At 73.7% G+C, this 16,740-nt stretch overlaps 1 protein-coding gene across 1 annotated transcript in view; it reads right to left on the bottom strand.

Annotated features, from left to right (window-relative positions):
- Positions 1-1,541: 1,541 nt before the first annotated feature.
- LOC128139330 (SCO-spondin-like) overlaps positions 1,542-16,740 on the bottom strand; it is a 32,612-nt gene continuing 17,413 nt past the window's right edge. Inside the window, 44 exon segments of the mRNA XM_052781579.1 lie at positions 1,542-1,673; positions 1,878-2,028; positions 2,120-2,250; positions 2,394-2,454; positions 2,634-2,729; positions 2,831-3,039; positions 3,191-3,355; positions 3,447-3,493; positions 3,600-3,736; positions 3,868-3,995; positions 4,154-4,327; positions 5,395-5,597; positions 5,700-5,838; positions 6,083-6,199; positions 6,284-6,445; positions 6,531-6,812; positions 7,031-7,077; positions 7,176-7,300; positions 7,549-7,679; positions 8,387-8,533; positions 8,615-8,788; positions 9,030-9,076; positions 9,163-9,315; positions 9,556-9,796; positions 10,001-10,132; positions 10,223-10,337; positions 10,339-10,391; positions 10,659-10,868; positions 11,116-11,289; positions 11,405-11,446; positions 11,842-12,062; positions 12,727-12,810; positions 12,812-12,888; positions 13,244-13,410; positions 13,485-13,649; positions 14,142-14,188; positions 14,255-14,507; positions 14,616-14,783; positions 14,912-15,003; positions 15,090-15,215; positions 15,354-15,480; positions 15,631-15,753; positions 15,884-16,063; positions 16,289-16,453. Coding sequence (XP_052637539.1) covers positions 1,651-1,673; positions 1,878-2,028; positions 2,120-2,250; positions 2,394-2,454; positions 2,634-2,729; positions 2,831-3,039; positions 3,191-3,355; positions 3,447-3,493; positions 3,600-3,736; positions 3,868-3,995; positions 4,154-4,327; positions 5,395-5,597; positions 5,700-5,838; positions 6,083-6,199; positions 6,284-6,445; positions 6,531-6,812; positions 7,031-7,077; positions 7,176-7,300; positions 7,549-7,679; positions 8,387-8,533; positions 8,615-8,788; positions 9,030-9,076; positions 9,163-9,315; positions 9,556-9,796; positions 10,001-10,132; positions 10,223-10,337; positions 10,339-10,391; positions 10,659-10,868; positions 11,116-11,289; positions 11,405-11,446; positions 11,842-12,062; positions 12,727-12,810; positions 12,812-12,888; positions 13,244-13,410; positions 13,485-13,649; positions 14,142-14,188; positions 14,255-14,507; positions 14,616-14,783; positions 14,912-15,003; positions 15,090-15,215; positions 15,354-15,480; positions 15,631-15,753; positions 15,884-16,063; positions 16,289-16,453 — 6,011 coding nt within the window. The 3' untranslated portion in view covers positions 1,542-1,650.

Below are 16,740 nucleotides of genomic sequence, written 5' to 3'. Positions count from 1 at the left end.
CTTTCTCCCGAGATGGGAGCTTTATTTCCCATATTCGATGCCTCCAGCAGCTGTGGCTCTCCAGAAGCAGCAAACGGTGCCCGCCTGGGTGAGAGCTCGACATGAACCAGCCTGTGCATGAACCAGCCCATCCCTGCATCCCATTCCTTCCCTGCATCCCTTCCCTGCATCCCATCCCTCCACCCCACCCCTGCATCCCATCCCTGCATTCCATCCCTCCATCCCATCCCTCCATCCCATCTCTCCATCCCATCCCTCCATCCCATCACTCCATCCCATCCCTGCATCCCATCCCTCCATCCCATCCCTCCATCCCATCTCTCCATCCCATCACTCCATCCCATCCCTGCACCCCACCCTGCACCCCAGCATCCCATCCCTCCATCCCATCTCTCCATCCCATCCCATCCCTCCATTCCATTGCTGTATCCCATCCCTGCATCCCATCCCTCCATCCCAGCATCCCATCCCTCCATCCCATTGCTGCATCCCATCCCTCCATCCCTGTACCCATCCGCCTGGAAGCACGAGGGCAGCTCAGCCTCTAATTTTGACCCAAATCCTGCAGGTTTGCGGCCGTTGCTGGACTCTGTCCATCTGACTGTCCCTCTCCCCTTGCTCAGCCAGGTGCCAGCGCAGCCCACGGCGTCTCTGCCCTTCATGGCACAGCTCGGAAACCCATCGTCCCGGTCCTGGCTCCCGGTGGGGCGGCCCCCGTCCCCCCTGCTCCAGCCCCCCTCACTCTCCTGCCCCCAGGAGTGAGTGCGGTCGATGCTGGACCAGCGGGGTGTTGTTGTGGCTGTGCCTGGCACGGCATGGCACAGTGGTCCTCCCTCAGTACACACCAGTAAAGCTCCGTCAGCCCCACCGCCAGCTCTGCCCACCCCTCGGCGGCCGGCAGCCCCGTCCTCAGGCAGCACCGGCCCCCCGCGGCACCCACGGCACCGGCAGCACCCCGGCACCGGCAGCACCCAGCCCTGCCGGCAGCGGGGCTGTGACGGGTGGCACAGCGTGTCCCTCCCGGCCATTGGACCCCCACCAGACCAGCGACCCTTCTCCTTTTGAACGCCAAAATCTCCCACCCCGTGCCCTGGGCCGCAGCGGCCTCCCTCTGCCCCTGCAGCGCCAGCGGGTGAACGTGGCCGGCGTGTTGCCCGTCCCGGCGCTCGGCTCACCGCGGTGCTGCCGCCCGCTCACCCGCCCTCCCAGGAGAGCAGCGGTTGCACCCACGTCTCACCCAAAACCCTCCTGCGACAGTGACAGCCCTCTGCCCGCCGGTCAGCCCCCCCAGTTCCCCCTGAGCCCCTCCTGGTCCCTCCCAGTGTCCCCCTCCGTCCCCCCAATCCCCCCCGAGCTCTCCCCAGGTCCCCCCCCAAGCCCTTCCCCATCCCTCCTACTGTCCCCCCCTGTGTCTCCCTGGTCCCTCTCGAGCTCTCCCAGGTCCTCCCCAGTCCCCCCTCTGGTGTCCCACCAGTCTCCCCAGTCCCTCCCTGGGCCCTTCCCAGTCCCTCCCCACCGCCGCCCAGTGCCAGACGCAGGGGGCTGCTCCCGCAGGTTTATTGCGGGCCCGGAGCACCGGAGCATCCCGGGGGTGCCACCGCTGCTGCCGGGGATGGGGTGGGGAAGCATCCAGCTGCGGGGGGGTGGTCCTCAGCGCCGGGAGAAATCCCCACCTGCATGAGAGGGGGTGAAGGGGGCTCGGGGTGCTGCACCCCCCGCCCCGGGGTGCTGTCCCCCACCCTGACCCCCCCACCCGCTCACCCTGGCACCTGCTGCATTGGCAACACCACGGGCTCGGGATGCTGCATCCCCAGCGCGTGAGGGGCTCAGGGTGCTGCAGCTGGGGGGGGGGGTTGCCTGCCCCCCACCCCGCTTACCCTGGCAGCTGCTGCACTGGCAGCTGCGGATGACGGGCAGCACCACGGGCTCGGCGTGGCCGCCGGGACAGGGCAGGCGCAGGATGCGGACGGGGCTGGCGGGGTCCAGGCGGTAGCTGCAGCACTCGCAGAGGCTCTGCAGGTACGGCTCCTGCCCGAGGGATGCGCGGTTGCGGCGGGGGGGGCGAAACCGGGGAGACCCCCCCCACACCCCGCTCCTGCCTCCCCCGGCGCCGGCTGACCTCGGCGGTGACGGTGGTGCGGGAGCGGCAGCGCCCGGCGCAGTAGCTGACCTCGACGTCGGGCAGGGCGCAGGGCCCCTTGGCGATGGTGCGCAGTTCGGTGAAGCGCCGGCACGTGGCGGGCGGCTCCTCTGCGAGGAAGGGGCACGACGGCGGTGCTGCCCGTGCCCCCCGCGACGCCCCGACGCCTTCGCCCACCCTCCGGCACCGCGTGGGGCGACACCGCGGGGTGCCGGTGGGCACCCAGTCCCGCCGTGGGGCGCGGGGACCTTACCCGGCCACTCCTCCCGGCAGACGGGGCAGCAGCCGCCCGGATCCCGCACCTTCACCGCGCCCTGCCGAGACGGCGGCCTCAGACCCCTGCCCACGCGTGCCCCCTCCCCATGGGCATTGCCCTGCCCACACGTGCCCCCTGCCCCCTCCCCATGGGCATTCCCCTGCCCACGAGTGCCCCCTCCCCACATGTGCCCCCTCCCCTCACATGCCCCCCCCCGTCCCCACCAGCACCCCACACCTCGGGGCAGGCGAGGGGGGGGCAGCCAGCGGTGCAGGCAGCCTGCCCGTTGACGCAGCGGCACGTCTCGCATTCCTCCTGCCACTCGCTGCCAGCCTGGCCGAGGAAGGGGGGGGACACAGGGCTCAGTCCGGCCAGGGGGGGTGCAACGGGGCCCCCCCAACACGAGGGCCATCGCCCCCCCCGGCACCGCTCACCTCGTGGAGCTGCCCCCGGTGCCGGCACTCGCAGAGGGCGGCCGGGACGCAGTGGCCGGTGCTGTTGCGGTAGCGGCCGGGCTGGCAGGCGCAACCGGGGGCCGGGGGCCCGCTGCAGTTGTGTGGCGGCTCGCCGAGGATGTCCTGGCAGCTTCGCTCGCAGCCGTCCGGCGCGTCGGGGCCCTGCCAGCGCTCGCCCGTCGGACAGGCTGCATGTGGCACAGGGCATGGCACCGGCACCGGCACCGGCACCGGCATGGTACAGGATACAGGGATCGCTGCCTCAGCCTGGGGCTGGCACCCAGCTCTGTCCCCTCCCTTGCCACCTCCCGGGGTCGAGGGACTGGGGGGGACACTCACGGCAGTCGGGGAGGCTGCAGAGGGTCCGGCGCGTGGGGGGCCCCAGGCACTCTGCTCCCTCGTAGAGGCGCTGCCGGAGCGGGTGCCGGCGGGAGAGCCGCTCACCCGTTCCGCACGTCACCGAGCAGGGGGACCAGGGGGACCACGGGGACCACAGGCAGTCCACTGCGGGGGGGGGCGAGACATGGCAGCTGCAGCACGGGGACCGCGGTACGGCGTGGGGATGGGGACGGGGATGGGGACGGGGCTCTCTCACCGTTACAGTCCTCCTGGGAGCAGTTGAAGACGCCGCGGATGCAGATGCTGGGGACAGAGTGGGGGGGGGGATCAGTGCCCTCCCAGCCCACCAGCTCGGCCACCCGCATGGGGTGACCCGGCCCGGGGCGATGCCGGGGGCCGCGGCACCCACCAGCTGTTGCAGCGGTGCTGGATGCGGCTGCCCGGCGCGTGCTCCTGCTGCTGCGAGAGGTTGTGGGCCCCGGGCGCAGTGGGGGGCAGCCGGCAGCGGCACAGCTCGGGGGGGACGCAGGCGCCATCCTGCAGCACCTGGGGGGCACCCAGCGGTGAGCGGGGTGCCCCCCCATCCCCGCTCGCCTGACCCCGACCAGTCGGGTCCCCGGGGTGGCAGCGGGGTCCCTGGGGGCTGCGGGGAGGGCTCGGGGGGGGCACAGCCGTACCTGGCCGGGCGGGCAGGCGCAGCCGGGCTGGCAGCTCTCCGGCAGGCACCGTGTCCCCGGGTGGAGGTGGGCGCAGGTGCGGGGGCAGGCGCTGGCGCAGTCCCCGTACACTTGCCCGCCGGGGCACTCTGCGGGGTGAGGAGGGGGCGGCTGCGGCACCGAGCCCCCCCCCGGCCCCGGCCGAGCACCCGCTGCCGTCCCGTGGCTCAGCCGGCGAAGCCACAGCTCCCTGGCACCCCAAAGGCTATCCCCCCGCCCCCCCCAGCCTGGCTGGGCTCCCCCATACCCGGCGAGCAGTTGCGGGCGTTGCAGATGCGCTGCAGCAGCAGCGGCAGGAGAGGGCACGGCTCCTCCTGGCCCCCCGGCCCCGGCAGCAGCTCCCGGTGCCGCTCGGAGGTGCCGCCGCCACAGCTGGCGCTGCAGGGGCTCCATGGGGACCAGGGGCTCAGCTGGCAGCCGGCTGTGGGGGGAGCATGGGCTCACCATCCCACCAACCCACCGTCCCACCATCCTACCAACCCACTATCCCACCGTCCCACCATCCCACCATCTCACCGTCCCACCAACCCACCGTCCCACCAACCCACCGTCCCACCATCTCACCATCTCACCGTCCCACCATCCCACCAACCCACCGTCCCACCATCCTACCAACTCACTATCCCACCGTCCCACCGTCTCACCATCCCACCATCTCACCGTCCCACCAACCCACTGTCCCACCAACCCACCGTCCCACCAACCCACCAACCCACCATCCTACCAACCCACTATCCCACCGTCCCACCGTCTCACCATCCCACCATCTCACCATCCCACCAACCCACTGTCCCACCAACCCACCGTCCCACCATCTCACCATCTCACCGTCCCACCAACCCACCGTCCCACCGTCCCACCAACCCACCGTCCCACCATCCTACCAACCCACTGTCCCACCATCTCACCGTCCCACCAACCCACTGTCCCACCATCCCACCGTCCCACCATCTCACCATCTCACCGTCCCACCGTCCCACCAACCCACCGTCCCACCAACCCACCATCCCACCAACCCACCGTCCCACCGTCCCACCAACCCACCGTCCCACCATCCTACCAACCCACTGTCCCACCATCTCACCGTCCCACCAACCCACTGTCCCACCATCCCACCGTCCCACCATCTCACCATCTCACCGTCCCACCGTCCCACCAACCCACCGTCCCACCGTCCCACCAACCCACCGTCCCACCAACCCACCGTCCCACCGTCCCACCAACCCACCATCCCACCGTCCCACCAACCCACCGTCCCACCATCTCACCATCCCACCGTCCCACCATCCTACCAACCCACTATCCCACCATCTCACCGTCCCACCCAACCCACTGTCCCACCAACCCACTGTCCCACCATCTCACCGTCCCACCATCCCACCATCTCACCGTCCCACCATCCCACCATCTCACCATCCCATTGTCCCACCATCCCACTAACCCACCATTCTGCCATCCCACGACCCGGCCCACCATGGCAGCACTCACCAGGGCAGGGCTGCACGTTGCATTCGGCCATCTCCTCTGTGCCGGTGGCACCACAAGGCACCCCCCCGGCGCTCTCCTGGCAGCTGCGGTGCCGGGAGGTGTTGCCACCGCCGCAGCTGCGGGAGCAGGGCTCCCACGGGGACCAGGGCCCGTAGGAGGGACACGCCGCAGCCGGGCAGGCGAAGGTCCCGTTCCGACAAGTGCTGCACCAGGAGCGGCACCGGCATCAGCATCCCACCCAGGGGCTCTGCCACGCGGCACAGCAGTGCCCGTCCTGTCGCCACGTCCCCCGCCACGGCACCCACCAGTTGTGGCATTCCAGCTCGGCCACCTGCCCTGGCCGGAGCTCCCGGCTGCTGTTGGCAGCGGGCAGCCCGCAGCGGCATTCGGCGATGGGCACGCACGCCCCGTCCTGCAGCAGCTTCCCTGGGGGGCACCGGCACCCTGCGGGGGCAGAGAAGAGCGGGCTTGCACCCACGGGTGCTGCGGGTGGTCCTGAGCCCCCAGTGGGCTGGGGGGGGCTCTGCCGCGAGGATGCACGGAGCAGGGTGTGGGTGCACCGGTGTGCCACAGTGCAGCTGGTGCCGTGGGGCAGGGGGGTGTCACCGGTGTGGGGCAGGGGGCTGTGCTATGGGGTGGGGGGCTGCAGGCAGCTCAGGGGGATGGTCAGGGGCGGGGGGGCACGTACCCGGCTTGCAGGGTCCCTGCAGACACTCGACGTGGGGCCAGAGGTCGGCGCAGGCGCGGGGGCAGCCGTTGGCGCAGGACGCGGCAAAGGCTCGTCCACGCTCCTCGCACGCCTCCCCTGGGCGCGATGCCGGGCCTCAGGGTGCAGCGGGGGCACAGGGGTGCACGGGGGTCTCTGGGGTGCCGGGGTGGGGGGGCTCACCTGGGCAGACGGCGGTGTTGCAGCTCTCGGTCTGGGAGTGGGCGCCACGGCAGTGCCGGCCGGCGGCCGGGTGCTGGGGCTGGCGCTGGCGCAGGCGGTAGCCCCCGCTGCAGGGGTCCCGGCAGGGTGCCCAGGGACCCCAGGGGCTCCAGAGGCACAGGTCTGCGGGACACGGCCGTCACCTGCCCCGCGGGGACACCGCCGGCACGGCACGGCATCCCCGGCACCCCGCAGCCCCCCCCGGTACCTTGGCAGACGTGGGGGTCCGGGCAGAGCCTCTCCTGCCGTAGCTCGGCCGAGCAGGCGGCCCCGCTGCCGGCCCAGGGCAGCCCGGTCTGGGGGTCCAGGCAGGTTCGGTAGCGATGCTGCACCGCAGCCAGGGCCGAGACCCCCGCCGGCGTCCCCTCCGCCGGCTGCCACCGCCCCGGCTGGGCCAGCAGCTGGGCGAGGGTGCGGGGGCCGAGCGTGGGCAGGGGCAGGCAGGGGCCGCAGGGTGCCCACTCCGACCAGGGGCTCAGCGGCAGCAGCCCTGGGGGGGACATGGAGCTGCTGGGGACCCCCCGGCCGGGGGGATGGGGAGGGGGCAGCCCCCACCGGTGTGGGGGCAGGCAGCGGGCAGAGCTGCTGGGGGGGATGCGGGGGGTCCCCGAGCAGAGGGAACGGGCTGGGAGGGGGGGTCTGGGGCCGAGCTGGGGAGGTGCCACTGAGGGCGGGGGGCTCTGGGGTGCCGGGGGGGTCCGCACTCACCCTGGCAGCCCTCGCTGCTGCACCGCAGGGTCCCGTTCTGGCACACGCTGGGAGGAGGACAGCGGCTGAGCACCCACCGCCCCGGCGCTGCCCCCCCCCACGCCCGGCCCCCCCATGTGTGGGGCTGCCCCCCGGCCCCGCTCACCACTCCTTGCAGCCCAGGAGGACGGTGTCACCGGCAGCCAGGGTCGGGGGGCTGCCCTGCCCACCGGGGTGCAGGCAGCGGCACTGCGCGGGGGGCACGCAGCCCCCGGCCTGCTCCAGCAGCCCCTGCCGGGTACAGGGGGCTGTGGAGGTGGGGGGGTGGGGGTGCCAGACCCCCTCCCCACAGCCCCCCACCCCTCCCGCCCCTACAGTGGCAGCTGGACATCGGCACCGGGGTCTTGCCACGGCCCCCGACCCTGGTGGGGCTGTCCCCCACCCCACCCCATCCCCATCCCCATCCCACCCCATCCCCAGGGACCCCTCCCACCCCCAGACCCCCTTCTCTTGTGCTGTAGCCCCCTGCCCACTCTTGCCTGCGGGCAGGCGCAGCCGGGCAGGCAGGGGGGCGGCTGCGGGCAGAGCTCGGGGTGCCGCAGGCTGGAGCAGAACTGGGCGCAGGGGGGGCCGCAGGGCTGGTACTGGAAGGGGGGGGCACAGCTGGCCTCTGCGGAGGCGGGGAGAGGGGTCAGGCAGGAGCCCCCCCCACGGGCAGTGCCTGGGACGGGCAGGGGCAGGCAGGCAGCACATGGGACAGGCAGGGAGACCCCCGTGGGGACGGGCAGGACCACCCGGGACGGGCAGGCAGGCGTGGGATGGGCAGGAGCAGGCAGGAAGCTCACAGGATGGGCAGGGAGAGGGCAGGGAGCGCTCAGGATGGGCGAGGACACCCCAGATATGGCGCACAGGATGGGCAGGGTGCGGGCAGGGTGCGGGCAGGGAGCCGGGAAGGGCAGGGGCACCCCGGTCCGGCACAGGGATGGGCAGGGTGCAGGCAGGGTGCAGGCAGGGTGCAGGCAGGGAGCCGGGAAGGGCAGGGGCACCCCGGTCCGGCACAGGGATGGGCAGGGTGCAGGCAGGGTGCAGGCAGGGTGCAGGCAGGGAGCCGGGAAGGGCAGGGGCACCCCGGTCCGGCACAGGGATGGGCAGGGTGCAGGCAGGGTGCAGGCAGGGTGCAGGCAGGGAGCCGGGAAGGGCAGGGGCACCCCGGTCCGGCACAGGGATGGGCAGGGTGCAGGCAGGGTGCAGGCAGGGAGCCGGGAAGGGCAGGGGCACCCCGGTCCGGCACAGGGATGGGCAGGGTGCAGGCAGGCAGGGTGCAGGCAGGGTGCAGGCAGGGTGCAGGCAGGGGTTGCGGGCAGCCCCGTCGCTCACCCGAGCACCCCGAGATGTTGCAGGCACGGCTCTGCCCGTCCAGCCCCACGCAGCCGGAGGGGCCCAGCCGGTGCCGGTGCCGGTGCCGCCACGGAGCCTGGCAGGAGCAGGGGCTCCAGGGGCTCCAGGGGCTCCAGGGGCAGGCAGCTGCGGGCAGGCAGAAGATGGGGTGATGGCGGGCAGGGACCCTGCCGAGCCCCCCCGACCCTGGCCGCCCCGGCACCCTACCTGGGCAGGGGCGCAGGTAACACGCTTCCACCTCCCGGCGCGTGCCGTGGCCGTGGCTGTGGTTGCAGGCAGGGCCGGGGGTCGGGCAGGGGCAGGCAGCCTCCCGGGTGGCCAGGCCGGTGCCGCAGGAGCGGGAGCAGGGGCTCCAGGCACCCCACGCGCAGACCCCCGAGCCTGGCCGGGGGCACGGCACGTTACGGGGGGACGCGGCACCCCGAAGCCGCCGCCACGGTGCCCGGGGTCCCCTCCGTCCCCGTTTGGGGGTCCCGGGGGCTTTCCGTCGGCCTCTCAAGCTTCAGGGGAGGTCGCGCGGTCCCGGCACCCACCGGGGATGCCGGTGACGCCCGTGGCCCCATCCCCTCACCGGGGGACCCAGCACGTGGTGGGGGGACGCGGGCGGGCGGGGGGCACTCACCGGCACAGGGGATGTCCTGGCACTGGATGCCCTCGGGGGTGCAGGTGCTGTGGGGAGGGGACAGAGGTCGGGTGGGTTTGGGGGTGCAGCTCGGACCCCCGGCCCCCTCGGCCCCCCCCCCCCCGGCACTGACCATCGCCGGCACTCGCCCTGCGGCCAGCTCTCCCCCAGGCGCCTCTCGCTGCCGCCCTGCAGGCAGAGGGGTGGGCAGACCCCCGGCGCGCAGCCCCGGCTCTGCTCCTCCACCCCGCCGCACTCGCCGTCTCCTGAGTCCGGGGTGGGGGTCCTGGGGGGGCGGACACGGGGACACGGGGGTCACCCACCGCACTGGGGGGGGCCTGCGGGAGCTGGGTCCCGGCTAGCACCCGCGGGGGGTCACAGCGGATCCTGCCCCACGGCTCGTCCCCGGGTGCCATGTCCCCTGGGTGCCATGTGTGCCCCCCCTGGGTGCCACGTGCCCCCCCCCCCCGGGTGCCGTACCCCCACCCCGTCCCTGGGTGCCGTGTCCCCCGGGATGCCGTGTCACCTGAAGCGGGTCTGCCGCCCGTCCCCGCAGGTGACGCTGCAGGGTGCCCAGCGGCTCCAGCGGCTCCAGCCGCAGGGGGTCGGGGGGCACCCCCGGCGGGTGCAGCGCAGGCGGCCCCCGGCGCAGCTGCAGCTCTCGCAGCCGTCGCGGCGGTGGCTCCCCGGCACCCAGCCGTGCCCCGCCGCGTCCGTGCACTCGCAGTGGGTGGGGGGCACGCAGCCCCCGTCCTGCTCCAGGGTGCCTGTGGAGATGAGGTGGGGGGGGGACACACACACACAGACGATGGACGCTTGGGGACGGGGCACACGCGTGTGCCCCTGCAGACCACACGGGCACCCGCAGCCTTGACCAGTGTGGGGGGACCTGAGCTCTGCCCCCCCCCAGGGTGGGCTCCCCTTGGGGGGGGACACATGGCGGGGGGGGGACAAGGACAAGCAGGACTCACCGTTGGGGCAGCGGCAGCCGGGCTGGCATCGCTCCTCCTGCCCGCAGGCCAGGCCCTCCTGCAGGTCCCGGCAGTGCCGCGGGCAGCGGTTGGCACAGGTCACCAGCGCCATGCCGGGTGGGCAGCCCTCCCCTGGCAGACGGCACCGTCAGACCCCCCCGGTGAGCCTTGCGGTGACACCCCCCCGCAACCACCCCAAACCCTCCCTTCCCCGTGCCCTACCGCAGGGCTGGGGGTTGCAGAGGCGCAGGTGGTGCCGCTCGCCGGGGCAGGGTTGCCCCCCGTTTTTTGGGGGGGGCCGGGTGCAGGAACGGCTGCGGACGGAGCGACCCCCCCCCGCACGTCCGGTCACACCGCGACCAGGGGCTCCAGGCTGACCAAGCACCGTCCACTGCCGTGCGGCGAGAGGGTGTCAAATGGGGGTGCTACCCAGTGCCCCCCCCGGCCAGCGCCCCAGCTCCCCCCTTGCCACCTCCCAGCCCTCCCAACCAACCCCCCAGACTCCCTTAACCAGCCCCCCCAGCCCCCCCGCCTCCCAGCCCTCCTGACCCCCCGACTCCCCAACCAGCCCCCCCCAACCAGCCCCTCAACCCTGCCCGAGACCCCCAGTCAGCCCCTCAGTGGTCCCCCCCCCACCGCCCCCCAATTCCCCCCCCACCCTGGCAGGCCTGCAGGCTGCAGAAGCGGTGCTGGGCATTGGCGCTGAGGATGTCGGGGCACCAGCGGCCCCCCGGGCCGGGGGGGGTGTAGGCGCGCAGGCGGAGCTGCAGCCCCCCGCCGCAGCTGCGGGAGCAGCCGCCCCACGGTCCCCACGGCGTCCACCGGCAATCCCGGCCGGCACAGGACTCCCCCGGGCATGGGGGGGCGGCTGCGGGGACACCGGAGCTGGCACCACCAGCACCTGCACCCCCGCGGCTGGCAGCCCCCAGAGCCTTGGGGAGGGGGGACAGAGGGACCCCCCCCAGTCCCCTGCACGAGCAGTGGGGCAGAGGGACCCTCCCAGCCCACCTGCACAGTGGGGTAGGTCCCCCCCCCATAGCCCACCGGCGCAGTGGGGCACATTCAAACCCATAGCCCACCCGTGCAGCGGGGTAGGTCCCCCCCCCATAGCCCACCTGCGCAGTGGGGCAGGTTGCAGGCCTGCTGCTGGACGCTCTCCCCGCCGCAGCCCCCAGCCCGGCTGCAGGAGCGGCTGCGGCTCTTGGTGGCCGGAGCCTCGGGGTGGGTGCAGGTCTTGGAGCAGGGGGTCCAGGGGGACCAGGGGCCGAAGCCCTCCTCTTCCTCGGCGCCTGGCCCGGGATGAAGGCTCCCCATCAGCGGGGTCAGCCAGGGGCGTGAGACCCCCCCCCCCATCCCCAAGTCCCCCACCAGGGTCAGGGGTCCCGAGGCGGCATCCCCCCTCACCTGGGGTGGTGGGGCCAGGCTCCGGTATGGGGACGGCTGCTGCTGGGGGGGGCGAAAGCAAATGCCATGACAACCCTAAACCCCCCAGCCCCTGTGCCTGGGCAGGATCTGGCCCACTGGGGTGGGGTGGTGGGACCCACGGCCCCAAGGGGCAGAGGGGATGGGGATGGGGAGGGGGCTGTGACCCATGGCAGGGCAGAGGGGACAGGGATGGGGGTGACCCACAGCAGGGCAGAAGGAATGGGGCTGTGACCCACGGCATGACATGGAGATGGGGCTGGGACCCACGGCAAAGGGGACAGGGATGGGGCTGGGACCCACGGCATGACATGGGGACAGGGCTGTGACCCACGGCAGAGGGGATGGGAATGGGCCGTGACCCAGGGACTGGCACAGGGGCTGCGACCGGGACCCACGGCAGAGGGGCCGGGACCCACCGGGGCAGTCGGGGCTCTGGCAGTACTTGCTGTCGGTGCGGGGGCCGGCACAGTCCCAGCCCCCGTTGGCGGGCGGGGGGCTGGTGCAGCCCCGCCGGCGGGTCATCAGTCCCAGCCCCCCGCAGCTGGGAGAGCAGGGGCTCCAGGGACCCCAGGGCCCGAACCCCCCGTCCCGTCGGCATCCCGGCTCCGAGCAGCGCAGCCGGCCGTGCAGGCAGGTGCTGGGCGGGGGGGGCAGCCATCAGGCAGGAGCCGTGGGGCAGGGGCTGGGTGATGGGGAAGGGGGCGGCGGGGAAGGGCAGTGGGGTGCTGGGTGATGGGGAAGGGCAGTGGGGTGGTGGGGAAGGGCAGTGGGCTGGTGGGAAGGGTGGTGGGGTGCTGGGTGATGGGGAAGGGCAGCAGGGTGATGGGGAAGGGTGGCAGGGTGATGGGGAAGGGCAGTGGGGTGGTGGGGAAGGGAAGTGGGGGTGATGGGGAAGGGCAGCAGGGTGATGGGTGATGGGGAAGGGTGGCAGGGTGATGGGGAAGGGCAGTGGGGTGGTGGGGAAGGACGGTGGGGTGATGGGTGATGGGGAAGGGCAGCAGGGTGATGGGTGATGGGGAGGGGTGATGGGGAAGGGCAGTAGCGTGATGGGGAAGGGCAGCAGAGTGGTGGGGAAGGACGGTGGGGTGCTGGGTGGTGGGGAAGGGCAGCAGGGTGCTGGGTGATGGGGAAGGGCAGTGGGGTGGTGGGGAAGGGTGGTGGGGTGCTGGGTGATGGGGAAGGGCAGCAGGGTGCTGGGTGATGCAGAAGGGTGCTGGGGAAGGTCAGTGGGGTGCCAGGCTGTGGGGAAGGGCAGCGGGGCACACGGTGGTGGGGAAGGGCAGCGGGTGCCGGGCGCTCACCAGTTGGTGCAGGCGGTGTGGATGGTGCTGCCCGGGGGCAGCTCCTGGCCCGGCACGAGGAGGGGCAACGCGGGGGTGCCCGGGCCGGGGGGGTCCGGGGGGGGCGGCGGAGCCGTTCTGCAGCTCCCGCAGGAGCTCTGCCGTCAGCACGCAGGGGCACTCCTGCGCCGCACCCGGCCTCGAACCCACGGCTCCGGGGGGGCACCCGTGGCTCCGGGGAGCCCCCGATGTCCCGGGGAGCCCCCACCGCCCCTGGGATCCCCCAGCACCCCAAGGAGCACCCCTTGTCCCAGCTAGCACCCACCACCCCAAGGAGCGCCCACCATCACCAGGAGCACCCACTGCCCTGGGGAGCCCCCACCGCCCTGGGACCCCCCCCCCCAGCATTGGGGCCACCCTGTGAGCAGGCACCAGCCCCCCCCCCCCATCCCAGCGCAGGAGAAGGCAGCACCCAGGGGTCACCCCACGGAGAGGGGTCCGGGGCAGGGGAGCGCACCGTGGGGTGCCGGGGACTCACCGAGAGGCAGGCGCCGCGGTGCAGGTAGGTGCCGGGGGGGCAGTGGCAGCCCTCCTGGCAGCCCCCCCAGAAGCAGCCCACCCGGCCGGCCAGGTGGGCGCAGCTATAGGGGCAGCCCTCGTCCCGCTGGCACTCGCGGTACAGCCGCCCCGCCGGGCAGCCCGCCTCTGCGCCGGCACCGGGGCTCAGCACCGGGGCTCAGCGCCGGGGCTGCGGGGCAGGGCTGGGGGCCGGTACTCACCCCGGCACACCTGGGTGTTGCAGATCTGGCTCTGCAGGCCCAGCCCCGGGCACGCCGGCTGGCGGCACTGCCGGCGGCGCAGCCGCTCGCCGCCGCCGCAGGAAACGCTGCAGGGGCCCCACGGCGACCACGCGCCCCACGGGGACCACGCGCCCCACGGCACCTCTGCGGGCGCAGGAGGGAGAGCGGGATGGCACGGGGGGCTGCCGGCTCACACGGAGCCATGCGGGTCCCGGTGCCGGGGTGGCCTCAGCCTCACCGGCAGCGGGGGCTTTAGCCGGCGCTGCACCGGTGCCGACGCCAGCCCCGACACCCACAGCCCTTGGGAAAAGGGCCCCGGGGCGATCTGCTCAGCCCCACCGCATCACCCACACCGCGCCGCACGACACCACAGCGCATGGCACCACGCTGTGCCGCACGGCGTGGCACCGCACCACGCTCTCCGTGGCAGCGCACTGCATTATGCTGTGCCACATGGCACCGCGTGGCACTGCACGGCACAGCACTGTGCCAAGGCAGCATTGCCCTCCAGGGAGCCCCCACCCCGTGCTGCCCCGTGCCACCCTGTCCCCCCACCCCCACGCTGTGTGCCCCCCTGGCACCACAGCCATGCCGGGACCCCCACCCAACCCCGGTGCCACCGCTGCCGGCCGGTACCTGGGCAGGGCTCCGTGCTACACACCATCGTCCCAGCCGTGCAGGTACTGCAAGAGAGAGGGGGTCAGTGGGGGGGGGACCCCAGGTGGGGACCCCGGCGGCCGCATACTCACCAGTTGTTGCAGGCGTCGAGCGCGGCGGTGTCACCGGGCTGGTAGAGGCGGCCGTGGTGGTAGCAGAGGCAGCGGCCGGGCGGCACGCAGCTCTGGTTCTGCAGCAGGAGCCCGGCGGGGCAGGCGCAGCCGTCGTGGCAGAGCGCGGCACATTCCACGCCCGTGCCCTGGTCCAGGCAGAGCCGCGGGCAGGGCCCCCCGCCGCGCCGGCACTCCTCCGCCGTCCGGTAGACCATGTTCCCCGGGCACCGCGCTGCAAGGAGAATGGGCAGTGGGGCTCGGTGTTGTCTGCTACCGGTGCTGCCGGGCGGCGCGGCTGGGCATCGGCCACCACCGGCACTGCCCGGCGTGGGGCACCCACCTTGGCAGGGCTGGGTGTTGCAGTCCCGTGTCTGGACGTGGGGGCCGGCGCAGTCGGGCCCCCCGTGCACCGGAGCGGTGCAGGCTCGGTGCCGCCTCTGCTCACCGGAGCCGCAGGGAGCGGAGCACTCGGACCAGGGCGTCCAGGCGCTCCAGCCGGTGCCGGGCTCTGCCGGGGACAGACCAACACGTGGCACTCAAGGGGCCACCGCAGCACCGGGCTTGGGGGTCCCCGGGCCGGCACCGGCACAGCCTCCACCATCCCCGGTGCCGCCGTGGGGCTTGGTGGGCGCCTACCGGTGCCGCAGGGCTCGTGGCACTCTCGCACCTCCCGGGCCTCCCCGGCGCAGGGCGCTCCGCCGGCAGCTGCCGCGGGGTTGGAGGGTGACCTGCGGGAAGGCGCCGCATGGCTGCCCGTCCATGGGGCACCGCCACCCCCCATCGCCGCGGGGCAGGGCCCCCCCCGGCCCCGCACCTGAACCTCTCTTGCGTCCCTGCGCCGCAGCCGCCGTCACACCGGGTCCAAGGTGACCAGGCGGACCAGCCGCAGTCCACGGCGCAGGCCACATCCTCGCACGTCACCATCCCATCCCGGCACACGCTGGGGACGGGCGCCGGGCTCAGCCATGGGGACGGGCGAGGGACACCCCCAAATGCCCCGGTGGGGGTCCCGGCGAGCCTGGCCCGCAGGCAGCACCGGGGTGCAGGTGGGGCGCGGGTTCGCGGTGTCGGCGCTCACCACCGGCGGCAGCCCAGCAGGAAGACCTCACCGGGCAGCCGGTGCTCCTGCGGCAGGTGGCACCGGCACTGGCTGGCGTTGACGCAGCCGCCGTCCTGCAGGTACAGCCCCGGCGGGCACCGGCAACCTGCCCCATGGCGTGCCCTCAGCACCGGCACCACCGGCACCTGCCGCCACTGCGCCGGGCACCGGCATCCCCCCACCACCCCGTTCTGTCACCGTGATGTCCCCAGCCGCTCCCCGTGCCCCCCCAAGCCCCCCCAGCCCCATCGCTCACCCTCCTGGCAGGGGCTCGGGCAGGTGCTGTTGGTGCTCAGGTCCCCGCAGGTCTGGGGGCAGGGGGGCACCCGCCCCCCCTCGCAGCCCCCGGCCCCCACAAACACCATCTGGGGGTCGCAGGCTGGAAGGGAGGGGGGCAAACAGGGATGCTCAGGGATGGGGTGCTCCCCCAGTCACCCCAGTGCCAGGCCCCTGCACCCTGGCACACTCTCCCCCCCCGGCGGGGGTCACCCCGTGTCCCCCCCCCATACCTGGGGGCTCCCCGCAGGGCTGCAGGTTGCAGGGCTGGCTCTGGAGGGTGTCCCCAAGGCAGGGCTGCCCCCCATTCTTGGGGGGGGGATCGCTGCAGCTCCGTGTCCGGCTCCGCACGCCCCCCCCGCACTCGGCATCGCAGGGGGACCAGGACCCCCAGGCTGCCCACCCACCGGGCACTGGGGGGAGAGGATGGGGGGCAGCGGGGAGGCAGAAGAGGTGAGCACCCCCTGCCCACCCACCCGTGCTGCCCCATTGCTCAGACACAGGACCCCCTGGCACCCCCTTGCCCCCCACCATGGGTTCCCCGAGCCCCCCCACCATCGGGGACCCCCGGCCGGCCAGGGCATGGCAGGGGTCCCGGCCCCTGGGGGGGGGTCCCGGCCCGTGATGAAAGCGGGTACCTGGGCAGGCACGGAGGAAGCAGGCGCGGGTGTCGAGGCGGGGGCGGGCGCAGCCCCCCCCGGGCAGGGCCCCCCGCAGCAGCGCCCGCCGGCGCAGGGTGACCCCCAGCCCGCAGGAGCGGCTGCAGGGACCCCAGCTGCCCCAGGGGGACAGGATGCAGTCGGCTGGGGGGGGCGAGGTGGGGGGTGAGGGCTACCCTGGGGGGGACCCCCCCCGCTCATCCAGCCCCCACCCTTGGGCCCCCCCAACCTTGGTGCCCCCCCAGCTCAGACCCCCACAGCCTCAGTGACCCCCGGCCTCGGATTCCCCCAGCCCCAATGCCCCCCCAGCGCCGGTTCCCCCCCCAGCCTCAATACCCCTCAGCCCCAATGCCCCCCAGCCCTGGTGCCCCCCAGCCCCAGTAACCCCCAGCCCCGATGCCCCCCAGCCCCAGTGCCCCCAGCTCCAGTGC

Source organism: Harpia harpyja, chromosome 1, assembly GCF_026419915.1.
Source record: "Harpia harpyja isolate bHarHar1 chromosome 1, bHarHar1 primary haplotype, whole genome shotgun sequence".
Taxonomy (NCBI): domain Eukaryota; kingdom Metazoa; phylum Chordata; class Aves; order Accipitriformes; family Accipitridae; genus Harpia; species Harpia harpyja.
Note: the sequence above shows the minus strand (reverse complement) of the source record. Positions and strands in the feature narration are given on the sequence as shown.